The 21,473-nt window shown below is 38.5% G+C and overlaps 1 protein-coding gene across 1 annotated transcript; it reads right to left on the minus strand.

The window, feature by feature from the left end:
* Positions 1-155: 155 nt before the first annotated feature.
* On the minus strand, positions 156-20,714 carry LOC149210503 (uncharacterized). The gene is made up of 3 exons (XM_089398978.1): positions 20,532-20,714; positions 583-714; positions 156-476 (listed from the first exon to the last, which is right to left on the minus strand). The coding sequence occupies exons 1-3, from the start codon at positions 20,712-20,714 to the stop codon at positions 156-158; spliced, it is 636 nt and encodes a 211-aa protein (XP_089255104.1).
* Between the last annotated feature and the right edge of the window lie 759 nt (positions 20,715-21,473).

Here is a 21,473-nt window from a genome sequence, read left to right on the forward strand (position 1 = left end):
CAGTAGTTGAGAAAAACCTGCCTTAAGAAATTTATTTAGATGACTATTTGGTAAAAGGGGTCGAATTTATTTAGAATTTAGCGTCCATTTACACAATGTTAATGAATGAGACTAAAGTATGTTAAGTGAGTACTCACTTAGAAAATTTTGTAGCATTAATTTGCAGAAAATTTTGTAGCATTAATTTGAGTGCAGCAAGCGATACAGGCTTCAACTATCAACGCTATTGCTTCCCTGATAGAATCCTCCATCGATTCCTTCAATTCAGGCCGTTTTCGAAGTTCATTAACATGTCGGGCCAATTTATCCATCTCCTTAAGCAGGGACAAGCAGGCTCCTTTATTTGCAGAGATTGCTTCGTACCGCTCCAAAATATTTGCCACTACAAGAAAACCTGCGGTAACCAGGTGTGCCATGCCCGCTCGCTTAACAAGATCCAGAGCGATTGTCTTCGCGTCGCCAGTTGGAAGATCTTTCTGTGTATTAACACATGGAAGTAAGAGCATTTTTAAAGTAGAACGTTTAAATAAAATCAAGTAATGAACATTAATGATTAAACTATGAATTATATTCAATACGTACAATGCCCTCAATTCCCTCCGCGAGCACCTCTTTTAATTTGGAAAAAAATTTGGAACCCGGCCAGTAATTTCTGGTAGCCATCGGCTTTGACCGGCTATTTCCCTTCTTTTGCTCTTTCTCTTTCTCTTTCTCCTGTGAAAATCATTATCAACATAAACATAAAATCAAATGCGTTATCGACATAAACAAAAAATCTAATGCTTAAAGATAATAATAAAAAATTGATACGAGTCTATTTTATTTATTTCAACCTCTAGATGTGGGCTTCAAATTTTTTTATTTTTTTAATAAATCAAAACACAGGATTGAATATTAACAGAATGTTCTGCATCGTGTAACCTGATTGACTTTTTTTATTTTTTTAATAAATCAAAACACAGGATTGAATATTAACAGAATGTTCTGCATCGTATAACCTGATTGACCGCTGTGATTGCACGGGGGTTGCGTCTTGCGCGTTACAAACATTTATTTAATAAATATTTAAGTGGCTACGCGACGTGTTGGTGGCGAGGGGAATCGGTTCAGCCATTCCAGGCGACGTGTTAGTGGTGAGGGTATCGATTCAGACGTGTTAGTGGCGAGCGGGATCAGTTCAGCAAACACTTTATGGAAATCCATTGGCTTTATCGGTAAAGCTTAAAACCATTTAAATGTTACATAATCTCTGTTGTCATCATTGGAATGATCATTTGTTGGTAATCATTAAAAATAGACATTTATGAGATATATCTTCATCTTTTACTTTGATGATATATCTCGAGTCGTGGGAGAAAGACATTTATGAGATTTATCTTAATCTTTTACCTTTTTTTCTATTTCTTTAGCCAATTCGATGTTGGAAATATTAATTTCAATCACCACTTTAAACACACTAACAATCATCATCATGTTTGCTTAGTGAACCACTACACAGTTGCAATTTTGTTTACAGGCATAAGGACATCGGTCAGAATAGAAGTTCAGAGCAGACCATTCCGCAACACATCACGGAGGTTAAACCATTTAACGAAGTTTAATAAATAGATATGGGCAAACATTCATTCTTCGATTGTTGCCCACACTCCACAACACTTGCAAGTTCAGAAAATCATTTACTATGTAAAATTGTCCATGTTGCGTATTAATGTGAAATTCATATGTTAGGATAAATATGCAAGGAAAAGTCATTTGTAATGTTGGACATGTTGGGCAAGGTTTAGAGCGAGAGCAGCCGACCATTCTGCAACACATCACGAAGGTTAAAGCATTTAATGAAGTTTAATAAATAGATATGGGGAAACATTCATTCGGCGATTGTTGCCCACACTCCACAACCCCTCCAAGTTCAGAATATCATTTCCTATGTAAAATTGTCCATGTAATTAATTCATATGTTAGGATAAATACTCAAGGAAAAGTCATTTGTAATGTTGGGCATGTTGGGCAAGTTTTGGAGCGAGAGAGTCTCTTAAGTAGTGAGGAGAAAAGGAGGAAATTTTGGTGGGTGCGTGAAAGCCAGTTTTACTGAGTTTTAGAGAAATTTACTCCCCAACCCAGTAATGCCTAAATGGCATTAAGTTTGTTGTGTTTAGCTGGTAATTTCTTTATGTTTTGACATACCCAGTAATGCCTAAATGGCAATAAGTTTGTTGTGTTTTTCACTTGCAGTTGAAGCCTCCATTTATCAGGGCAATGTAATTTCTTTATGTTTTGACATATAATATAAAGTGTGCTCAGTTGCGTTATGGTTTTAATTTTACACAAGTAAATTTCGGCAACCTCTTTTATTTTACTCTGTTTTGTCGTGAGTGAACTCTGTGTTTTTTTTACTCTGTTTGCCCTCTGTGTTTTAATTAAGTCCTTGTGTGGTTGTTGCGGCAACCTAAGATTTACCTTTCTGCAACTCAAGTTGACCTTGCCTACTTTGCGGCAACCGATTTCTGAGTTCCTTTGCCCTCGTAAAATTTATTTCCTAACATGGTATCAGGGTTAAAAATTGTTAGCGTAAAAACAAGTGTTTTTACTAGCAATTAAAATTTGTTTTTGAGGGTAGAATTTTTAAAGCGTATTTACCAGCAAGTAAAAAGTTTCTTTTACACTCAAAAATGGCAACATCAAGCACAAGCTTGACTAATCCTCAGATACCTCAGTTTAATGGCAAAAATTATGATTATTGGGCTATTACAATGAAAGCCCTGTTTTCGTCTCAAGATATTTGGGATTTGGTGGAGAATGGTTTTCAAGAACCAGCAGATGCAGCAGCATACAATGCCATGTCTCAAGAATAAAGAGATCTATTGAGGGACAATGGGAAGAAGGATTCAAAAGCCCTATTTTATATTTTCCAAGCAGTTCATGAAAGTATTTTCCCAAGGGTTGCAAAAGCAATGAAGTTCAAGCAAGCATGGGACACCCTCCAGATAGCCTGCCAAAGCATGGCAAAAATGAAGACAACAAAACTGCAAATGCTGAGAAGAGATTTTGAAACACTTTGTATGAAAGAGTCAGAGAATGTAGACTCGTTTTTTACACATGTAATTGGGTTGGTTACTCAAATTAGGTCTCATGGTGACACACTTGAGGAAATAAGAATAGTTGAGAAAGTTTTGAGAAGTTTTCCAGCAAGGTTTGATGCCATAGTTGTGGCCGTAGAAGGGACAAAGGATCTCTCGCAGTTCTCAGTGGATGAGCTTCATGCATCACTGATTTATCATGAACATGGACTGAATAAAGCAACAAGCTCCTCATTGGAGCATGCCTTCAAGACCCAAGTTTCCTTTGGTCAAGGTCGAGGCAGAGGAAGATCATATGCTAGAGGAAGAGGAAGAAGCCCACACAGAGGTGGAAGAAGCAACCCTTCAAGCTCAAGTGGAAGAGGCAGCAATCAAAATCCAAGTCAGGGCCAAGCCAAAATCAAGCACAAAGTCAAAAGTATGATAAATCTCAAGTTCAATGTCATTATTGTAAGAAGTATGGACATTATGCAAATGAATGTAGAAAGAAGCAATATGACATTAGTAACAAACCAAGTGTAAATTTCACAAAAGAAAAACTTAACCATGATAGCATGTTTTTAGCTTTTAATGTAGCACAAGAAAAGCAAAGTGATATATGGTATCCAGATTCAGGGTGTAGCAACCACATGTCAAGGAACATAGATATGTTTTCCAATCTAGATGAAAGTGTGAAATCTGAAGTGACATTAGGGACTAATAGCAAAGTCTTTGTCATGGGAAAAGGAAGAGTTAATATCCTAACAAAGAAGGGGGAGAAGAAGCACATCTCAGATGTTTACTTTGTCCCTGGTCTAAAGCATAACCTCATAATAATTACACAGCTAATGCAAAATGGCTACAATGTCTTCTTCAAAAATGATGTGTGCACAATTTTGGATAAGCCTCCAAGCAGACAATTGATTGCAAAGGTTCAGATGATAAATAATAGAATGTTTCCCCTAAAGATAAGATCAGATTTGAAAGAAGAAGGTGCACAAGAACAACTTTCAATGAACTTACAAGAGGATGGAAGAAAATAGGCAACTGTCACACAAGTGAACTATCAAGTAGAGGTCAAAGATGAAAACTGGTTATGGAATTTGAGATTTGGACATCTCAACTTCAGAGGTTTGAATTTGCTACATAGGAAAGGCATGGTGAAGGGAGTACCACTCATAGAAAAATCGAACAGCCTATGTGAAGGATGCATCTTGGGCAAGCAACATAGAGAGACATTTTCAGCAGGAAAGTCAGTAAGGGCAAAGGCACCTTTGGAGATTGTCCACTCATATTTATGTGGACCAGTGTAGACACCATCAATTGGTGGAAGCCACTATGTATTGACCTTCATAAATGACTACAGAAGGAAGACATGGGTATATCTCCTAAAACAAAAAGGTGAAGTCTTTGAGCGCTTTCGCCAATACAAAGCTCTTGTTGAGAAGAAAGTGGACACTACATCAAAGTTCTCAGGATTGATAGAGGTGGTGAATACATCTCAAATGATTTCCTTCGATTTTGCAGGGAACATGGAACTCACAAGCAATTTACAACAAGATATACACCTCAGCAAATGGTGTGGCAAAAGGAAGAATAAGACCATTATGGAAATGGCAAGGAGTATGTTGAAGGCAAAGAATTTGCCAAATGATTATTGGGCTGAAGCTGTCACTTGTACAACATATATCTTGAATAGGTGTCCAACCAAAAGCGTCAAGAACGTGGTTCCTGAAGAGGCATGGAGTGGAAGGAAGCATAGTGTTACTCACATGAGAGTTTTTGGATGTGTGGCATATGCACATGTCCCGGATGAGTTGAGGAATAAGTTGGACAGCAAGGGGGAGAAATGTATATTTGTTGGATACAATGATGAATCCAAAGCATACAAGCTCTACAATCCATTAACCAAGAAGGTCATAATCAACAGAGATGTGTAGTTCATACAAGAGGAAGCATGGGATGGAAGTTTAAAGAAGACAGTCAATGTGAAAGCATGTATACCGCATGAGGACAAAGAGGAATTAACAACAGCAAGTAATTCCTCAACTGTGACTCCCTCTACTCCTATTCAAGCTCAACAAAACAGACAGAAAACAACACCATCAACAAATAATAGGATAGCGTCACGCAGTCAATAAAGTGCTTCTCCAAGCACGCCACAAAGCACAACACCAAGTGACATATCAAGCCCATCTTCAGCAAGCATAAGAAGACCAAAATTCAGAAATTTGAATGAAATATATGAGCAAGATGAAGTTGATAGCAGCGCTAGCCTGAATTCATTATTTTCTTTTTTTGTCATGTAGATGATCCAATCCATTTTGAAGATGCAATCAAAGATGAAAAATGGGTTGCGGCAATGGAGGAAGAAATAGAAGCAATAGAAAAGAATGACACATGGGAGTTAGTGAACTTGCCAAAAGGAAAACAAGTCATTCGAGTGAAGTGGGTCTATAAGACCAAGAGCAATGTTGATGGGAAGATTGAAAGGCACAAAGCAAGGCTAGTTGTCAAAGGATACAAGCAACAACATGGAAGAGATTATTCAGAAACTTTTGAGCCAGTCGCGAGGATGGAGACAGTGCGTACAGTTGTGGCGATTGCCGCACAACATAAATGGAAAGTATATCAAATGGATGTAAAGTTAGTGTTCTTGAATGGAGTGCTGAAAGGGGAAGTGTATGTTGCACAACCGCCTGGTTATGAGGTAGAAGGAAAAGAAGACAAAGTGTATCGGTTGTGGAAAGCTCTTTATGGGCTGAAGCAAGCATCGCGTGCATGGTACAACAGGATAGATGCTTACTTGTTGGACAATGGTTTCGACAAATGTGACGGTGAGCCTACTCTCTACATCAAAGAGAATGATGGTAAGATTCTCATTGTTGTCTTCTATGTAGATGACTTAATTTTAACAGGCAGTGATGATTTTCTCATCGCTGATTTCAAACAAGTCATGAAGAATGAATTTGAAATCACTGACATGGGCTGTTAAGATATTTTTTGGGCATAGAAGTAAAGCAAATAGAAAATGTTATTTTTATCTCTCAAGCAAAGTATATGGCGAACATGTTGGAGAGGTTTAAAATGCATAATAGCAAGCCTGCACCAACTCCAACTGTCATGGGGTTGAAGTTGAGCAAAGAAGATTGCAGTAGCAATGTTAATCTTACGTTATACAAGAGCATGATAGACAGCTTGATGTATTTGACCGCCAATAGGCCAGATATAATGTATGCAATGAGTTTGGTGTCAAGGTTCATGGAGACACCCAAGGAGACACATTGGCAAGAAGCGAAAAGAATTCTAAGGTATGTTAATGGGACAAAACAGTATGGCATTTTGTGCACTACAACAAATGATTTTAGGCTGGTTGATTACAACGACAGTGATTGGGCAGGAAGCGTCGATGAGAAAAAGAGCACGTTGGGTTATATTTTTCATTTGGGTTCAGGAGCCATTTCAAGGGCTTCCAAAAAGTAGCCAATAGTTTCATTGTCAACAATAGCAACTGAATATTTCGCTACAACAACAGCAACATGTCAGACAGTTTGGATGAGAAGGATGTTGAGGGATCTTCGCCTCGACCAAGAGGAAGCAACAACTATTTTCTGTGATAACACATCTACAATTGCATTGTCAAATAATTCGGTCTTTCACAATAGGACCAAGCATATTGATGTTAAATATCATTTTATCAAAGAGTTGATTAACACTGATGAAATTATGTTATCGCACTATAGGTCACAGGAATAGTTTGTTGATATTTTCACAAAGCCATTTCCACGTGAAAGTTTTGTTTATCCCAAAGATTGTTTGGGAATTGTCAAGGTGGCAATGGTTATTAAGGGGGAGCATTAGAAATATTAATTCCAACCACTGCCTTAAACACACTAACAACCATCATGTTTGCCCAGTCAACCACTACACAGTTGCGATTTTTTTTACAGGCAGAAGGACAAGGGTCAGAACATAAGTTTAGAGCAGACCATTCCGCAACACATCACAAAGGTTAAAGCATTTAATGAAGTTTAATAAATAGATATGGGAAAACATTCATTCCGTGATTGTTGCCCACACTCCACAACACCTGCAAGTTTAGAAAATCATTTACAATGTAAAATCGCCCATGTTGTGTATTAAATATTTTGTCTATCATGTAACTAATGTGAAATTCATATGTTAGGATAAATATGTAAGTAAAAGTCATTTTTAATGTTGGGCATGTTGGGCAAGTTAGGGAGCGAGAGTCTATGAGGTAGTGAGGAGAAAATCATGGAGGAAATTTTGGTGGGCACGTCAAAACCAATTTTACGGAGTTTACTCCACAACCTAGTAATGCATAAATCACAGTAAGTTTGTTGTGTTTTTCACTTGGAGTTGTAGCCTCAATTTATCATGCCAATGTAATTTCTTTATGTTTTGACATATAATATAAAGTGTGGTCAGTTGCATTATGGTTTTAATTTTACACAAGTAAATTTCCGTAGCCTCTTTTATTTTACTTTGTTTTGTCGTGAGTGAACTCTGTGTTTTAATTAAGTCCCTGTGTGGTTGTGATATCCTCGCCTCAACCTAAGATTTACCTTTCCACAACTGAATTTGACCTTTCCTACTTTGCTGCAACCGATTTTTGAGTTCCTTTTCCCTCGTAAAATTTATTTTCTAACATTCGATGGCATCCTTGGCTTCCTTGGACGACATGACAGACAACGAAAATTATTCACGGGCTTCCTCGCCTCCACTGTACTCCATGGTGGCCCTCTCTTCCACATGAAATCTATCAAACAGAGCCTTCCCTCTCGCAAGTAAGTAGACAAGCCACAATTTATTGATTGAGAAAAGTGCTCTATTTGCATTTCGAACAAGGTATGTTGCAATCTTTTGCTAACTTTGGTTGTTTGTTTGAGTAATTTGTAGGAGAGGATTGTCCAAATTTTTTCAGCAATAATTCATAATCATTCATGTGTCTAACAGATGTGAAATTCGTGGAAGACCTTGCCAAGCCGGTGAAAAAGCTCAAGGGCTCTCGTAGCTGGGAACTCATAGTAAAATCATATAATAATCAAACAAGTCGAATGCCAATATTCTCGACATGCTCAAACTAATCCATGAAAATACCTCAAAAAAATTCCCATAGATCGAAGATGGGCATGAAAAATGGTCGTTTAATATTTATCGCCTCCTAAATAAATAATATACAGTAGACAATACAAAAATTTACAGATCTATAGCCAACATAGAGTGTTGAAAACTGTACATAGAGCTCAAACCTCCCCAACCACTTTTTGGTCAATTGTAAACTTCTAAAACCTTGACAGGTTTTGAATGGGGGGAAGAAAACCATGTTATAATGCTTCAATATATTCATTTTTAACTTTTTTTCCTACTATTTATTTATTCATGGTTTGTTTGTTCATACTACATGCTAAATCAGGGAAAATTTGAACGAAAGACCTTTCCATTTCCACGGAAGAGAGAAAGCAATGATAAGGTAATCCCATTTAAGTCATTACATAATAGTTTCTTAAAGTAATCTTATTTAACTCATTACATAATAGTTTCTTAAGGTAATCTTATTTAACTCATTAAATATTTTTGGGCTTAGAGGGGCTTTCTAGTCTAGTATGGTAGAGATGTTGTAATGTAATGTAATATCATACAAATATTTTAACTTGTCAAAATAAAATAAAATAAAATAATTAATAATTATAATTATCAATAAAACATTTTGATTGGGTCAAATTACATAAAACTAAAAATAAATATAATAATAATAATAATCATCATCATTAAATTAACTTAGATTTACCAAAAGTCTAGAGAAATTAAATCTCTTTATATGCAAACCTCTTATTTTATGAAGAAATTGAAATTAGAAAATAAATTAGTATTATATCATAATATGAATTATTTAAAAAAAATTATATATATAATTTTCAAATATATTTAGGTCAATAGGCCTATCTTTTGAATCAATTCACCTCTAGTTTTCGTTTACACTTCTTGTCTCTGTCTGACATCTATGCATAGATTTTTACACACCCTTCTTCTCTCCACTTGTAGTGTGCACCATATTTATGTCGAAGCCTTTTACGCCGGAGTTCCAAGAGAGTTCGTTTGAATTCTTCGTGGAGTTTATGGCACTAAACATAGTTTTATGGTGCACGACTACACGATGAAGACTCTATCGATGGCAGCGACCACCAATTTCGGCTTCCTCTGATTTTACTACATATACAAGACAACTCGGGTGCATCTTAAAGAAACCCGTGTGCATGTTTTGTTGTGGAATTATGGCTTCTTTTCTCAATGCCATTATGGAAAATTATTTTGCGGCATTCAACGACCTTCTCATTCATCCCTCGCATGTCCTAGTAAAGCTCTAGTGCCCGCAATCTTTTGTCCCAGAAGTTGAACAGAAGTCAGAAGAATCTATGCTGCGTCAGACAGTTTAGTTCATCTCTACTATTCAAGCATGGGCTTGTGGGTTTCCCACATCCATTTTCTACAATTGTTGTGGGCCTTCTCTATCTCAAAAGACTTACAATATCACGGTAGATAGCCCTACATTTTTATTTAAATTTGAAACTGGACTTGATTTATTTTCACACAGGCCTATTCTTCTATACCTTTATGTTCTTTTGTAAACAAGAACAAAATTACATATATTGCGAGAGAAAGATTACAAATGACATCCCTAGTTATAGGGGTTTAGCATAATAAAATTGCTTGGAGAGGGCTTTCCTATTTTGTTTGCATGGCAGTATTTTTAGAGTGCAAGACAAAATTTTATTTGGCAATTGCAAAATCTACTTTGAGAGGTGTTGGGAAGGTCTCGAAAATAATTGGTGAAAGCACGGGCTCTTTGTAGCAGGGATCTTTGGAAGCTCGCATTTACCCGTGCTTAGTTTGTTCTAGGAAGTTGTACAATTCGCAGGCATTGGGAGGACACCATAATGCTCATAAGAAGGGGAGAATTGCTACGAGAAGAACTTAGAAATCTCATATGAACATTCAGCAGAGTTTTTGTAGCCTATCACCCTCACCACCTGTTCCGTCCTTTGATTTTACTCCAATTTCAAGCTTTCTAAATAGGTCTCTTCGTATAAGAGCTCACTTTGCAACTCTTCAAGGGGGGCAGGAACATGACTAGATGGATGGGTTTTCCCTTTTGTTGAAAATCAATTCAATGTTGGAAGTTTCTTTCCGGTTGATGTCTCTGAAATGTTTGATTGATGAGGAACATGTTCTTCTTGGAAAAGGCCTCGAAAAGGAGATGGCCATCTTTTTGAGCCTAGATTGGTTTCCCCATCAAATGAGCAAAAGCTAGACTTGTCATTGCAATTGTTATGAAAACCAAAAATGCCAACATTTTTCCATTCCATTATTCCATTTGGTCTTAGTTTCACCTTTTAAGAGAAATTTGAATTGCTTGATTCTTTTTTCTAAGTGAAAATGACAACGAGGATAAGGTGAAATTTCATGTCACATGCACCACCAACCAAGGAAGAAGTTTAGTAGTCTTTGTAGTCTTTGTAGGGTTATCTCAAATGCTAAGCTCATTCTTGTTTAGTAAGAGAATAATATGTGCTTCTTAGCATTCCAAATTTATCTTCTTGCTTATAATAAGAGTATGCAGGCAATGATAGCTTGTGATGCTTGTCTCGAATGCTCTTCTTTGGTTTTTCCCATGGATCTATGCAATGATGATCTGAGATTTTGAATCAGTTGTGCACACAAATATTGTAGGGTATTGACTTCCATTTAGCTAGTGTTTATTGAAAGCATGAAAGTATTTTCATGGTCTTAATTAGTCTTTTGACACCAATGCTGGAAAAACTTATTAGAGGCCAATGAATGCATATGCTTCTTTTCCTTAACATATGCTTATTGAAATCGAGCACACTCCTAAAGCCACGTCTTGTTCTTGACTTCCTCTCCTATAGAATTTTGTGGAGCTACATAAAAAGAATATCAAAGATCATCAATTTAGATGGTTGTCTCGCATCTCCCAAAATGATCAATATACACCATTTGAAAGACAAGAACAAAAAGATTTGACAAGGTCATCTTTGATCCCAATAGAGACTGGGAGAAAGTTGGCAATAATGTGTTTTCAACTTTTTAAGTTTTTTTACCATTGCTCCAAAGTTTAGCTAGAGCTTGCAAAATTCCATAGCATAACATTTTGATCGCTATGGTGTTACAGTTATGTAATGTCTTGCCCCAAAATGTTAAAGACATGGGAGTCAGAGTAACCTTCTCCTTTGGAAAAGTGGCGGGTGGACTCGCAAGAGACATGTATGATGCACTAGATATATTACCTACTAAGTGTGGATTCAAATCATGCATACATGATTATAGATTCAAGGCAAATCCACATTTGTCTTATCATTAGAAATTTATTCCAAATCAATATGAGGTATCATGTAATATGATGGGGATGTCCAAGCACCAAGCATTGGATTTACCCTCTTTGTTTTGTAATGGAAAAGAATCCAACTGTTTGGACGTCTCAACTTTTCTTTGGAAGTTATCAATCTTAATTTGTATGATAACCAAGCATCGATGTTCTCACTTCATCTGGGTGCAGTCATAATTTTGAATTGTCAATGAAAACACGTTGGGTATTTAGTTGGAAGGCAACCTTGAAATCGTCTGTCAATTCTCAAGACGAAACTTGTATTATTCAGAATGTAATTTGGGCTAATCATGCAAACCTTATCAACCCATCTTGCATTGAACTAATGTGAATTGGTCAACCAATATGAATATGGGCACTGAGCATTTCTTAGAAGACAACTCTTTTAGTGAATTAGTTGATTGATCTATATGCATGTTTAGGGTGGTGCCTTCATCACCTATTGAAATTCAAGATACAAAAACTTATGACATCGACATCTATAATTATCAGGGATGGTGAAGTTGCAAGCAGTATCTGGGGCAAGATAATAATTTATTTCATATAGAATAGTGCCTACATACTAGTTTAGCTCCTTTTAGTTTATTTATTTTCCTAAACATTGATATGCTTGTTTCTTTGTAATGGTTTCCGAAACAATAGATATATTAAAGTTGCTAATAAATAAAACTTTTTAGTTAAATATAGTTTAAATATACAGTAAATTATTCTGGTAGTAGTAGTTATCTATAGATCCTTCGATGTAGTACTGATTTATTAGTTAAATATAAAAGAGCTTAATGGCTTACATAAATACTTAGAAGTTAACTAAGATATAGTTCCAAAATACTTGGATTGCATAAACTATTCTCAATTCCTCACATTTTGTTCTATTATAATTTCGTTGTAGGCTTTGCATACTTGGAAACACCAACTCGAATGTGGAATTATTCGCTCCAATCTGAAAAGACTAGAATTGTGCACAAATTAATTGGCTCTTTTCATCATCATCAAACGTTGCTTTTAATATTTATCCCAATGAAATGAAACATCTTCGATGCTACAAATTTTCCTGGACAACATATTTCTAGTAAAAAATAAAATAAAATTAGAATGTTGGAGTGTTTGAATGGTGAAAATGGATTCAACACCATCAAGAACCCCTGGGAAACCCAAACCCTGAAGTTTGATAGTGGTAACCCAGATTTTCAAAATTTTCTGTTGGATTTTGTCATAATCTTTCCAAAATTTCCATTATTTTTTGGGTGAATTTGTGGGCTCTTTAGACTAAGCATTGGTGGAAAAGTTTTGTTACGAATTTACTAGTCTTGTGGATGGGGCCAGCCCACGTGGTCCTGCCACTCCCAAGCGAATGTGTAACGCTCCTATGGATCGGATAGTATACAATTGATTTGGTAATAAATTCAGATTGATTTACAATCAACTTGGGTTATGGCATGTACTGTGGTGGTCTTATCGGTGGACAACTGTCCCTCCTCGAGATCCTGGAAAGTTACTTGGCTTGGGTTTTACCCTGTTCGCGCCCTTTGGGTTATTATTGTTACTTGGTTGTTTAGATCTGCAGTGTCTGCGATTTTCCTTTGTATTTGTTGTATTGTCTACGGTGAAAACACAATGCGGTTCCTGCCTGCTCGGTTAACTGTATGGCAAACGTTTGGTTGCGGTTCTATTGTTCCAGGTCTGGCTTGTATGCCTCGACTGTCTGGTGTCGCTTTGGTAAGTTCGGCTACTGTATTGTTTATATGTTTGTTCCTCTGTCATTTGGCGTTTTCCACTGGCGTTGATGTTTGTCACAGTATTGTCTGTTCGTTTCCCTCAAGAGTCCATGGTTATTTGAGCATTATAAGTTAATGGCATTCTGGTTACAGTCTCGGTTCGTCAGCCTCCAAGTTCGATGGGTTTCGCGGCTTGCCCTGTTCGGCTCTCTGCTAACTCAATTGGTAAGCTCTCGTTCTCTGCCAGACTTCTTTTCCGCTGCTTATTTAGACTCTAATAGCTCGGCTCCTCTGTGAGCAGGGTTCGTCCGTTTGAGGGTTTTGCTTTGCAGTTGCGGCTCACCTTCAGGTATTATTTCTCGTTCACTCTCTCAGCATTTTCCCTTCCAATTTCTTAGTTTCTCGCTTTCCTTCAAGGGTTGGTAACTAACCCTTCCTCCTTTCGTCCCTATGCAGGTGGAGCCGTTCGCTGGGTCGAATGCATTGGGCTTCCGGCCATTCTGGATATCTTCCGGGTAGAATTGTTTTTTTTTCTTGTCTGTAATGGATTCTTGTATGGGTCGTTGGTTTGGTTGTTGGCTACTATAGTGAATAGTTCTCACCACGGCTTTTGTTCATGACCCTGTCAAACCCTAGGCTTGTGAACTGGGTAGGGTTTGAAGCTGCGTTGAACACTAATTTGTATGCTGAGATGGACTGTTAATAATTATATTTATGCTGAGATGGACTGTTAATTGTATGTGGAAAGAAAATCTTGAGTCGCCTTACAGTTTCGTTTGCATACCTGGAAAATGTATTTGTCTGGGCACTGTAACTCGTGACCGGTGTTGGTTGGTGTCACCTCTCGTTTGTTCATTTGTCCTTCCACTGGTTCGAAGTCTGTCAAGAACATATAATAGGTTTTGTACATGAAGGAAAAATAAAATATAAGCACAGCATGGAATTGTACAGTCTCTATTTTTTGAGGACGCACGTAAGAGTTTTTTGTGCACTGAAAAACAAGATGTATATATTTATTTCTGTTCTTTCTTTTCTCTTCTCACTTCCGAACCCCTATGGGCTTGTTTTCCTCCGTTTTTGTATCATTGTTCTCAAGCAGTTGAATAACTGCTGTCAGTTGTTCTATTGTTAGTTACATCAGTTATTTCATATTCGAAATTGATTCATGACTAGCTTGTGTCTCTTTGTTTGTATTTGTAGGAATTTACAGGGTAAGTTCCACAGAAAGAATACCAAAAGGACACCGCTCACAACCAGATCTCAAATCAATACACCAGTATTTTTGACGTGGTTAAAACCCTCAGAGTGCAAGGAGGGAAACAGTCCACGGCCTGTCCCAACGTGGGTACTACAGGCAATTTATTAATCAAAGAATGAAAATTTACATAAGCTTCTCTCATGCACAGATTACCCGAACAATGACCCTCCATGCGCTTTAAATAGAACTCATGGACCAATCGGGTGTCAAGCCACGGATCAAGTGTCGGTAATACCGAGGTGAGAGTGAACCGTCGGATCACTACATATCGTGACCGTCGGATTGTAAGTTACAAAATGTACAACGGTAAAGAAACACACTTTACCTAACTCTAACCTAACTCTATGCTAGACCAAGTTGAACTTAACTATATCCTATGTGTCGGAATATCCTAACATCCCCCCTTAAGAAAAACTTGGGATAGGATTGAAGGATTTACAAATATGACACAATAGGAGAAGGAAGGAGGCACTAGAGCCTATCCCCCCTTAGTGACAACTTCCTGAACTCCAAGCATATATCGAAGTTTAGTGAACTTCGCCTCTGTGAGAGCCTTTGTGAAGATGTCTGCAACCTGATCATCTGTTGGACAATATTGCACTTCAAGAACATGGTCATGAATGAGCTTTCTGATGAAGTGCATGTGTAGTTCAATGTGTTTGCTGCGCTGATGCTGGACTGGATCTTTGCATAGCTGAATGGCACTTTGATTATCACACCAAAGTGTGGTTGGATGCTGCTGCTCAAAGCCAAACTCTGATAGGATCTGACGAAGCCACAAGGCTTCCTTACTAGCTTCCACGGCACCACGATACTCTGCTTCTGCTGACGAAAGAGAAATGGCAGCCTGTTTCTTACAAGCCCATGTAATAGGTCCTGAACCAAGAGTGAAGACATAACCGGCAGTAGACTTCCGATCATCAAGGTCACCAGCCCAATCAGAATCAGTGAAACCAACTAATAGAGGAGCTGCTTTGGCACTGTAATGAATCCCAAACTGTACTGTACCTCGAACATAACGAAGTATTCTTTTAGCTGCTTTCCAATGACTTTCACGGGGGTTTTGCATAAAACGAGCAACAAGGCCAACAGCAAAGGAAAGATCAGGACGAGTATGGGTTAAATACAAGAGTTTTCCGACAAGTTGACGGTATAAGGTAGCATCAACTTCAGGAGAAGTACAAGAGACTGAAAGTTTGACTCCAGACTGAAAGGGAGAAGGGGCTGGCTTACAGTCTTCCATGTGAAAATGACGAAGAATATCACAAGCATACTTGGACTGGGAAAGGAAAATACCCTCTTGGGATTGCAAGACTTGAAGACCGAGAAAATAGTGTAAGTGTCCTAAGTCTGTCATTTCAAATTTCTTTTTAAGGCTGGACTTCACATGGTTTATAAGGTTGGGATCACTACCAGTAAGAATAAGATCATCAACATAAAGAACAAGGATGATAAGAGAGTTGCCCACTTTCTTGGTGTAGACAGTATTGTCAGAATGACACCTAGAAAAGCCAGATTCTAAAAGAAAGCTATCCATTTTGGCATACCAAGCCCGAGGAGCTTGCTTGAGGCCATAAAGGGATTTCTTAAGTCGACAAACGAGGCTGGAGTCTGTTTGTATGAAGCCAATGGGTTGTTCCATATAGATTTCTTCCTGCAAGTCCCCATGCAAGAAGGCAGATTTAACATCCATTTGATGGACTTCCCATTTTAAAGAGGCAGCAAGGGAAAGAACAAGGCGGATAGAGTTCATTTTGGCAACTGGAGAGAAGGTTTCAGTGTAGTCAATGCCTTCAACCTGTGAAAAGCCCTTAGCAACTAGACGAGCTTTATGTTTATCAACTTTCCCATCTGGTCCATACTTGGTTCTGTAAACCCATTTGCATCTAACAAGTTTGCGTCCCTTTGGTAGAGGAACAAGATCCCATGTATCATTTGTCATCAATGAATGATATTCTTCATTCATAGCTGCTTCCCAATGTGGATGGCCTGAAGCTTCTGCAAAAGTGTCAGGATCATGATTTACTGGAGCTTGAGCCAGTAAAGAAGAGGCTCTTTCAAACTGAGAACGTGTACGTCGCTGATCTGTAGGATCACCGGCAAGATCACCTGCTGCATCCCGAGTAGCACGGACCCATCTTGGAAGTTGAGGATCCTGAGAAGGTGGGGGAGGATTATCATCCTCGCTTTCATCATCAGAAGAAGAAATGTTTTCAAAGATAGAAGAGATAGGAAGAGGTGGCACATCCGCCGGACTAGGCTCGCAGGCCGATTTATTTTCATCAAATTTTACATCTCTTCTAATGATAACATTTTTGGACTTAAATGGAATAAGTCTATAACCTTTTACATCTTCAGAATATCCAACAAAAGTACATTTCTCACTCTTAGGTTCTAAAGCTTTATGCTTTTCATCTGGAATATGGGCCCATGCTTCACTTCCAAACACACGAAAGTGACTTACATCTGGTTTAATGGAACTCCAAGCTTCTTCTGGAGTGATATTCTCTAGAACCTTAGTAGGAGTGCGATTGATTATATAATTTGCACAATTAATTGCTTCGGCCCAAAAACTAAGACTGAGTCCTTTAGATTGCAGCATACAATTAGCCATTTCCTTTAAGGTGCGATTTTTCCTTTCAGCTACACCATTTTGTTGTGGAGTGTATGGAACAGTATGTTGCATTTGAATTCCATTTTCGGTGCAAAAGTTGATGAATGTGTTTTTAACATATTCTCCACCATTATCAGTTCTTAGCTTAAGAATTTGATGTCCAGATTGTTTTTCAACAAATGCTTTGAAGGCCAAAAAAGTGTTAAATACTTCGCTCTTGAGTTTTAAGAAGTATACCCAAGTGCGTCTAGAGAAATCATCAATGAAAGTTAAGAAGTACTTGCAGCCAGAGAATGAAGCAACAGGAAGAGGACCACATAAATCACTGTGCACAAGCTGTAAAGGGGCTGAGGCGTGCCAAGAGGCACGTTTGTCAAAACTGTCCCGATGATGTTTTCCGAGTACACATCCGGAACAAACACCATCTTTGCAAGATACCATAGGAAGACCTGTCACCATATTTTCTTTACATAGATGCTGAAGGGAGCGATAGTTTAAGTGACCAAACCGCTCATGCCAAAGTTTGCTCACTTCATCATTATGAGCAACAAATACTGAGGGAAGATGGGATGACCCAAAGTTGTGAAACTTATACAACCTTTTGGAATCATCAGCAAGACCAGTAGCTAGAATCTGTTTAGGATCTTTTAGATCCTTGATTACAACATCATGAGGTGAAAATTCAACAATTTTACCTTCACCTGAATGAGTTATCTGATAGACAGATAGAAGGTTGCAGGATAAGTTTGGAACACATAATACATCATTGAACTGACCATTGTCTAGATGAACAGTTCCAGTCCCTACAACATTAAGAGATCTATCATCACCAACATATATATTTTTGGTGTTACAATCATTTAAAGAAGAAAACATGGCTTGGTTTTTGGCCATGTGACAAGAGGCTCCAGAATCAATGAGCCACTCATGAGAATGAGAAGAAGAAGAAGATACATTTAATGCATAACCAGACTGAGATGATTGACGATGACATGCAGAAAGTGCCGTTCCGGAAGTTGAAGTTGAAGTAGGCTCCAGATGGATGTTATGTTTCTTCATTGCGGCTTCCAAGGCTTCCATCTTCTTAAAGCATTTAGATTCTAAGTGGCCATCTCGATTACAAAAGTTACAATGTCTATCAGTCTTCTTCCATTTGTTTTTATTGGTCTTATCATTTTGCTGAAATGATCTTTCATTTTGAGGCTGAGATGGTTTAGGACCATTCTTTTGAGGATATGACTTCTTAGGATTCTTTGAATTTGGTTGCTGCTGGGCGGCTAACGCTTTTGTGGAAGAGTTTCCAAGATTAAGAAGACCAAGGTGTAAGAGTTTTTCTTGTTCTCTTATTAAGGAATCACAAAAGGAGTCAAAGGAAGGGGCCTTGTATTCTTGTCCTTGACAAATGAAAGCTTCCCTTGTAGAATGGAAAGTGGAAACAAATACAGAGTAGGCTGGTCCTAACTTAGTAAGGATGGAATAAATAAGGTTACCATCATCTTTCTTAACTTTAACACCTTCCAAGAGATATCTAAGGGTCTTGAATTTGGACAAGAAATCTTCAATGCAAGAAAAATTATTAGGATCCAAAGTAAGCAGCTCATTTTCAAGTTGATGGGCTCTAATTTCATTTTTAATCCCAAAAACTTTAGCAAGTTTTTCTAATGCTTCATGAGGAGTCTCAAGTCCTGCAATGTGGAATCTAAGATCAGGAGAAATAGACATCCCTATCAAACCACGTGCTTGATCTTGTCTATTTTCCCATTTTGCCGCCTTGTCTTCATCTTTGGGTTTCTTCTCTTGGTTTGTGGCTATTCTGAAGAGACCTTTACTTCTAAGTAAATCTTCCATGTATTCTACCCATTGGAAGTAGTTAGTGCTGTCAAGAATGACTTGGCATGGACTTTCCATTTTTTTTAAAAACTGAAGCTGAAGATGCTGAAAGTAAGTGTACCAACGGATAGATCTCGAAAAAATAGGCGGTTTTAAAAAAAACGGCTCTGAAAAAGGCTTCCGGATGAAGAAGTTATGGCTTTTTGAAAAAAAATTGTTGACGTTGCCGGCAAAGTGCGCGAATGTGCGGGAATGAAAAAATCCGCCCCCACAAAATGGAGACTTGAACCCAAGACCTCTACTCTCTAAAAATAGCTTTGAACCAATTGATCTATACAAAAAATTTGAGAGAGAGAGAGAGAGAGAGAGAGAGAGAGAGGGGGGGGGGGGGGGGCCTCGATTTGCGTGCTTGCCTTGAGAAAGCTCTTTTTCCCTACAAAACACAAAACACAAAACCCAACACGAATATGCAAAGAAAAACGAACCTTGCGGCTCGAAGTTAGCTTTAGCCAAAAAACTAGAAATTTTTTTTTTAAAATCTCAAGGTTAGTTTTAGCCGAAAAACTAAATATTTTTCTCAATGTTTCTGATTTTCCGAGATCACACTAAGGTGCAGGGAAAAGAGCATACGCATGAGAAAAATCCTTCCTTTCTGTTTCTGATTTGCCCAGATCGCACAGAGTCGCAGGGCAAAGAGCATACGCAGAAATGAAAGGTATAGATCCGGTTAAAAAAAAGGCTAAATAAACTGAGACCGAAATAAGCAGAGAGAAATTAACAGTAAACTGCAAAAAAAACACTGTATACCTCCCGATCTAAAAAATGACGCAGCTAGGGCTACCGGAAACCTTTTCGCATGAAACGAAAGGGGTTCCTCACTGGAACAGATGCTCCGAACGCAACAGAGCAGTCCTCTCGGCCCGAAAGCAGTCAGAAACAACAGATCTAGGAAACGATAGCCGCATGCAGTTCTACCGGCTTCAGATTTGGATCACCAACGGACGCGGCCCTCAAATAGCTCTGATACCATGTAGGAATTTACAGGGTAAGTTCCACAGAAAGAATACCAAAAGGACACCGCTCACAACCAGATCTCAAATCAATACACCAGTATTTTTGACGTGGTTAAAACCCTCAGAGTGCAAGGAGGGAAACAGTCCACGGCCTGTCCCAACGTGGGTACTACAGGCAATTTATTAATCAAAGAATGAAAATTTACATAAGCTTCTCTCATGCACAGATTACCCGAACAATGACCCTCCATGCGCTTTAAATAGAACTCATGGACCAATCGGGTGTCAAGCCACGGATCAAGTGTCGGTAATACCGAGGTGAGAGTGAACCGTCGGATCACTACATATCGTGACCGTCGGATTGTAAGTTACAAAATGTACAACGGTAAAGAAACACACTTTACCTAACTCTAACCTAACTCTATGCTAGACCAAGTTGAACTTAACTATATCCTATGTGTCGGAATATCCTAACAGTATTTACAACAGTATATAACTGTTCAGCAACTAATGATTCTAACTAATACTACTGTTCCTAATTAGAACTCGTTACAGTATTCTAGGCATTTTTAAACAGAAAATAAAAACGACAGATAATAAAATAATTAAAAAAAAGAAACAGACATGTTGTCCGTTCTGCGAGCTGTGTTCTCTGTCCTTCTTCCTATCTCCGCCCTGTTAACCAGATGCTCCTGCATCAGGCTCCGGGGTAAAAGAATTTCATGGCTCCGTTCCATGAGTTCCTCCACCGAATAACCAGCCTTCTGAATCTGTGCCGCGTCGAGCCATGAGCTGTCCTCCATTGGACGGTCTCTCCACTTGACGAGGTAACGTAGATATTCCTTCCTGCGCGTCTTCTTGGCTACCTGGGTGCTAAGGATCCCTTCAATCTCATGGGTCCGGGCCGAAGGTAACTGTTTCTTCCAAGAACTGTCTCCAAATTGGGTGTCCCGTTCTGGCTGTACCACACTATCGTCCTCTGCTTTGGCATTATATGGGAACAGATCCGCCACATTAAAAATAGGTGATATGCCAATGTCTGGTGGCAGCTGAATCTCCTAAGCGTTGGCTGAAAATTTTCGTAGGATCTTGCATGGACCAATTTTCTTGTATTTTAACTTGTTATATGTGCCCCTAGGAAACCGTTCCCGGCGCAGATGCGCAAGGACCTCGTCTCCAACATTAAAATGCACCTCCCGTCGTTTTGAGCCTGCTTGCTGCTTGTATTTCTGTACGCTGTCCTACAACCTTAGTTTGACTTTTTCATGAAGCTCGCTCATTGCTTCTGCAAAATCTTCCCCATCTGCGCTTCTCCGTTCCAGCTTTCCCAAATCTCGCAGTTCATGTATTCCTCGAGGATGCATGCCATACAAAATCTAAAATGGGCTAAGTCCGGTGCTACAATTGGGTGAATCGTTATAAGCGAATTTTGCCTGGGCAAGAGCTCGATCCCATAATCGTGAATTTTCTCCAATAAAACTCCGTAATAAATTCCCTAAGCTCATGTTCACCACCTCCGTTTGTCCATCAGTCTGCGGATGATACGCAAAGCTGAAATTCAA

The sequence above is a fragment of the Pinus tabuliformis genome, chromosome 1_2, assembly GCF_031772625.1.
Source record: "Pinus tabuliformis cultivar Carrire ecotype Pingquan chromosome 1_2, CPIR1, whole genome shotgun sequence".
NCBI lineage: Eukaryota > Viridiplantae > Streptophyta > Pinopsida > Pinales > Pinaceae > Pinus > Pinus tabuliformis.

Bases quoted from the DNA above. Each gene is read 5' to 3' on its own strand.
- LOC149210503 (XM_089398978.1), bottom strand. From the start codon at position 20,714: ATGGAGGACAGCTCATGGCTCGACGCGGCACAGATTCAGAAGGCTGGT. The intron at 715-20,531 runs GTTTCTTTTTTT...TGATTTTCACAG, and splicing joins GCAGAACGGACAACATGTCT to GAGAAAGAGAAAGAGAAAGA. The intron at 477-582 runs GTACGTATTGAA...GTTAATACACAG, and splicing joins CGGAGGGAATTGAGGGCATT to AAAGATCTTCCAACTGGCGA.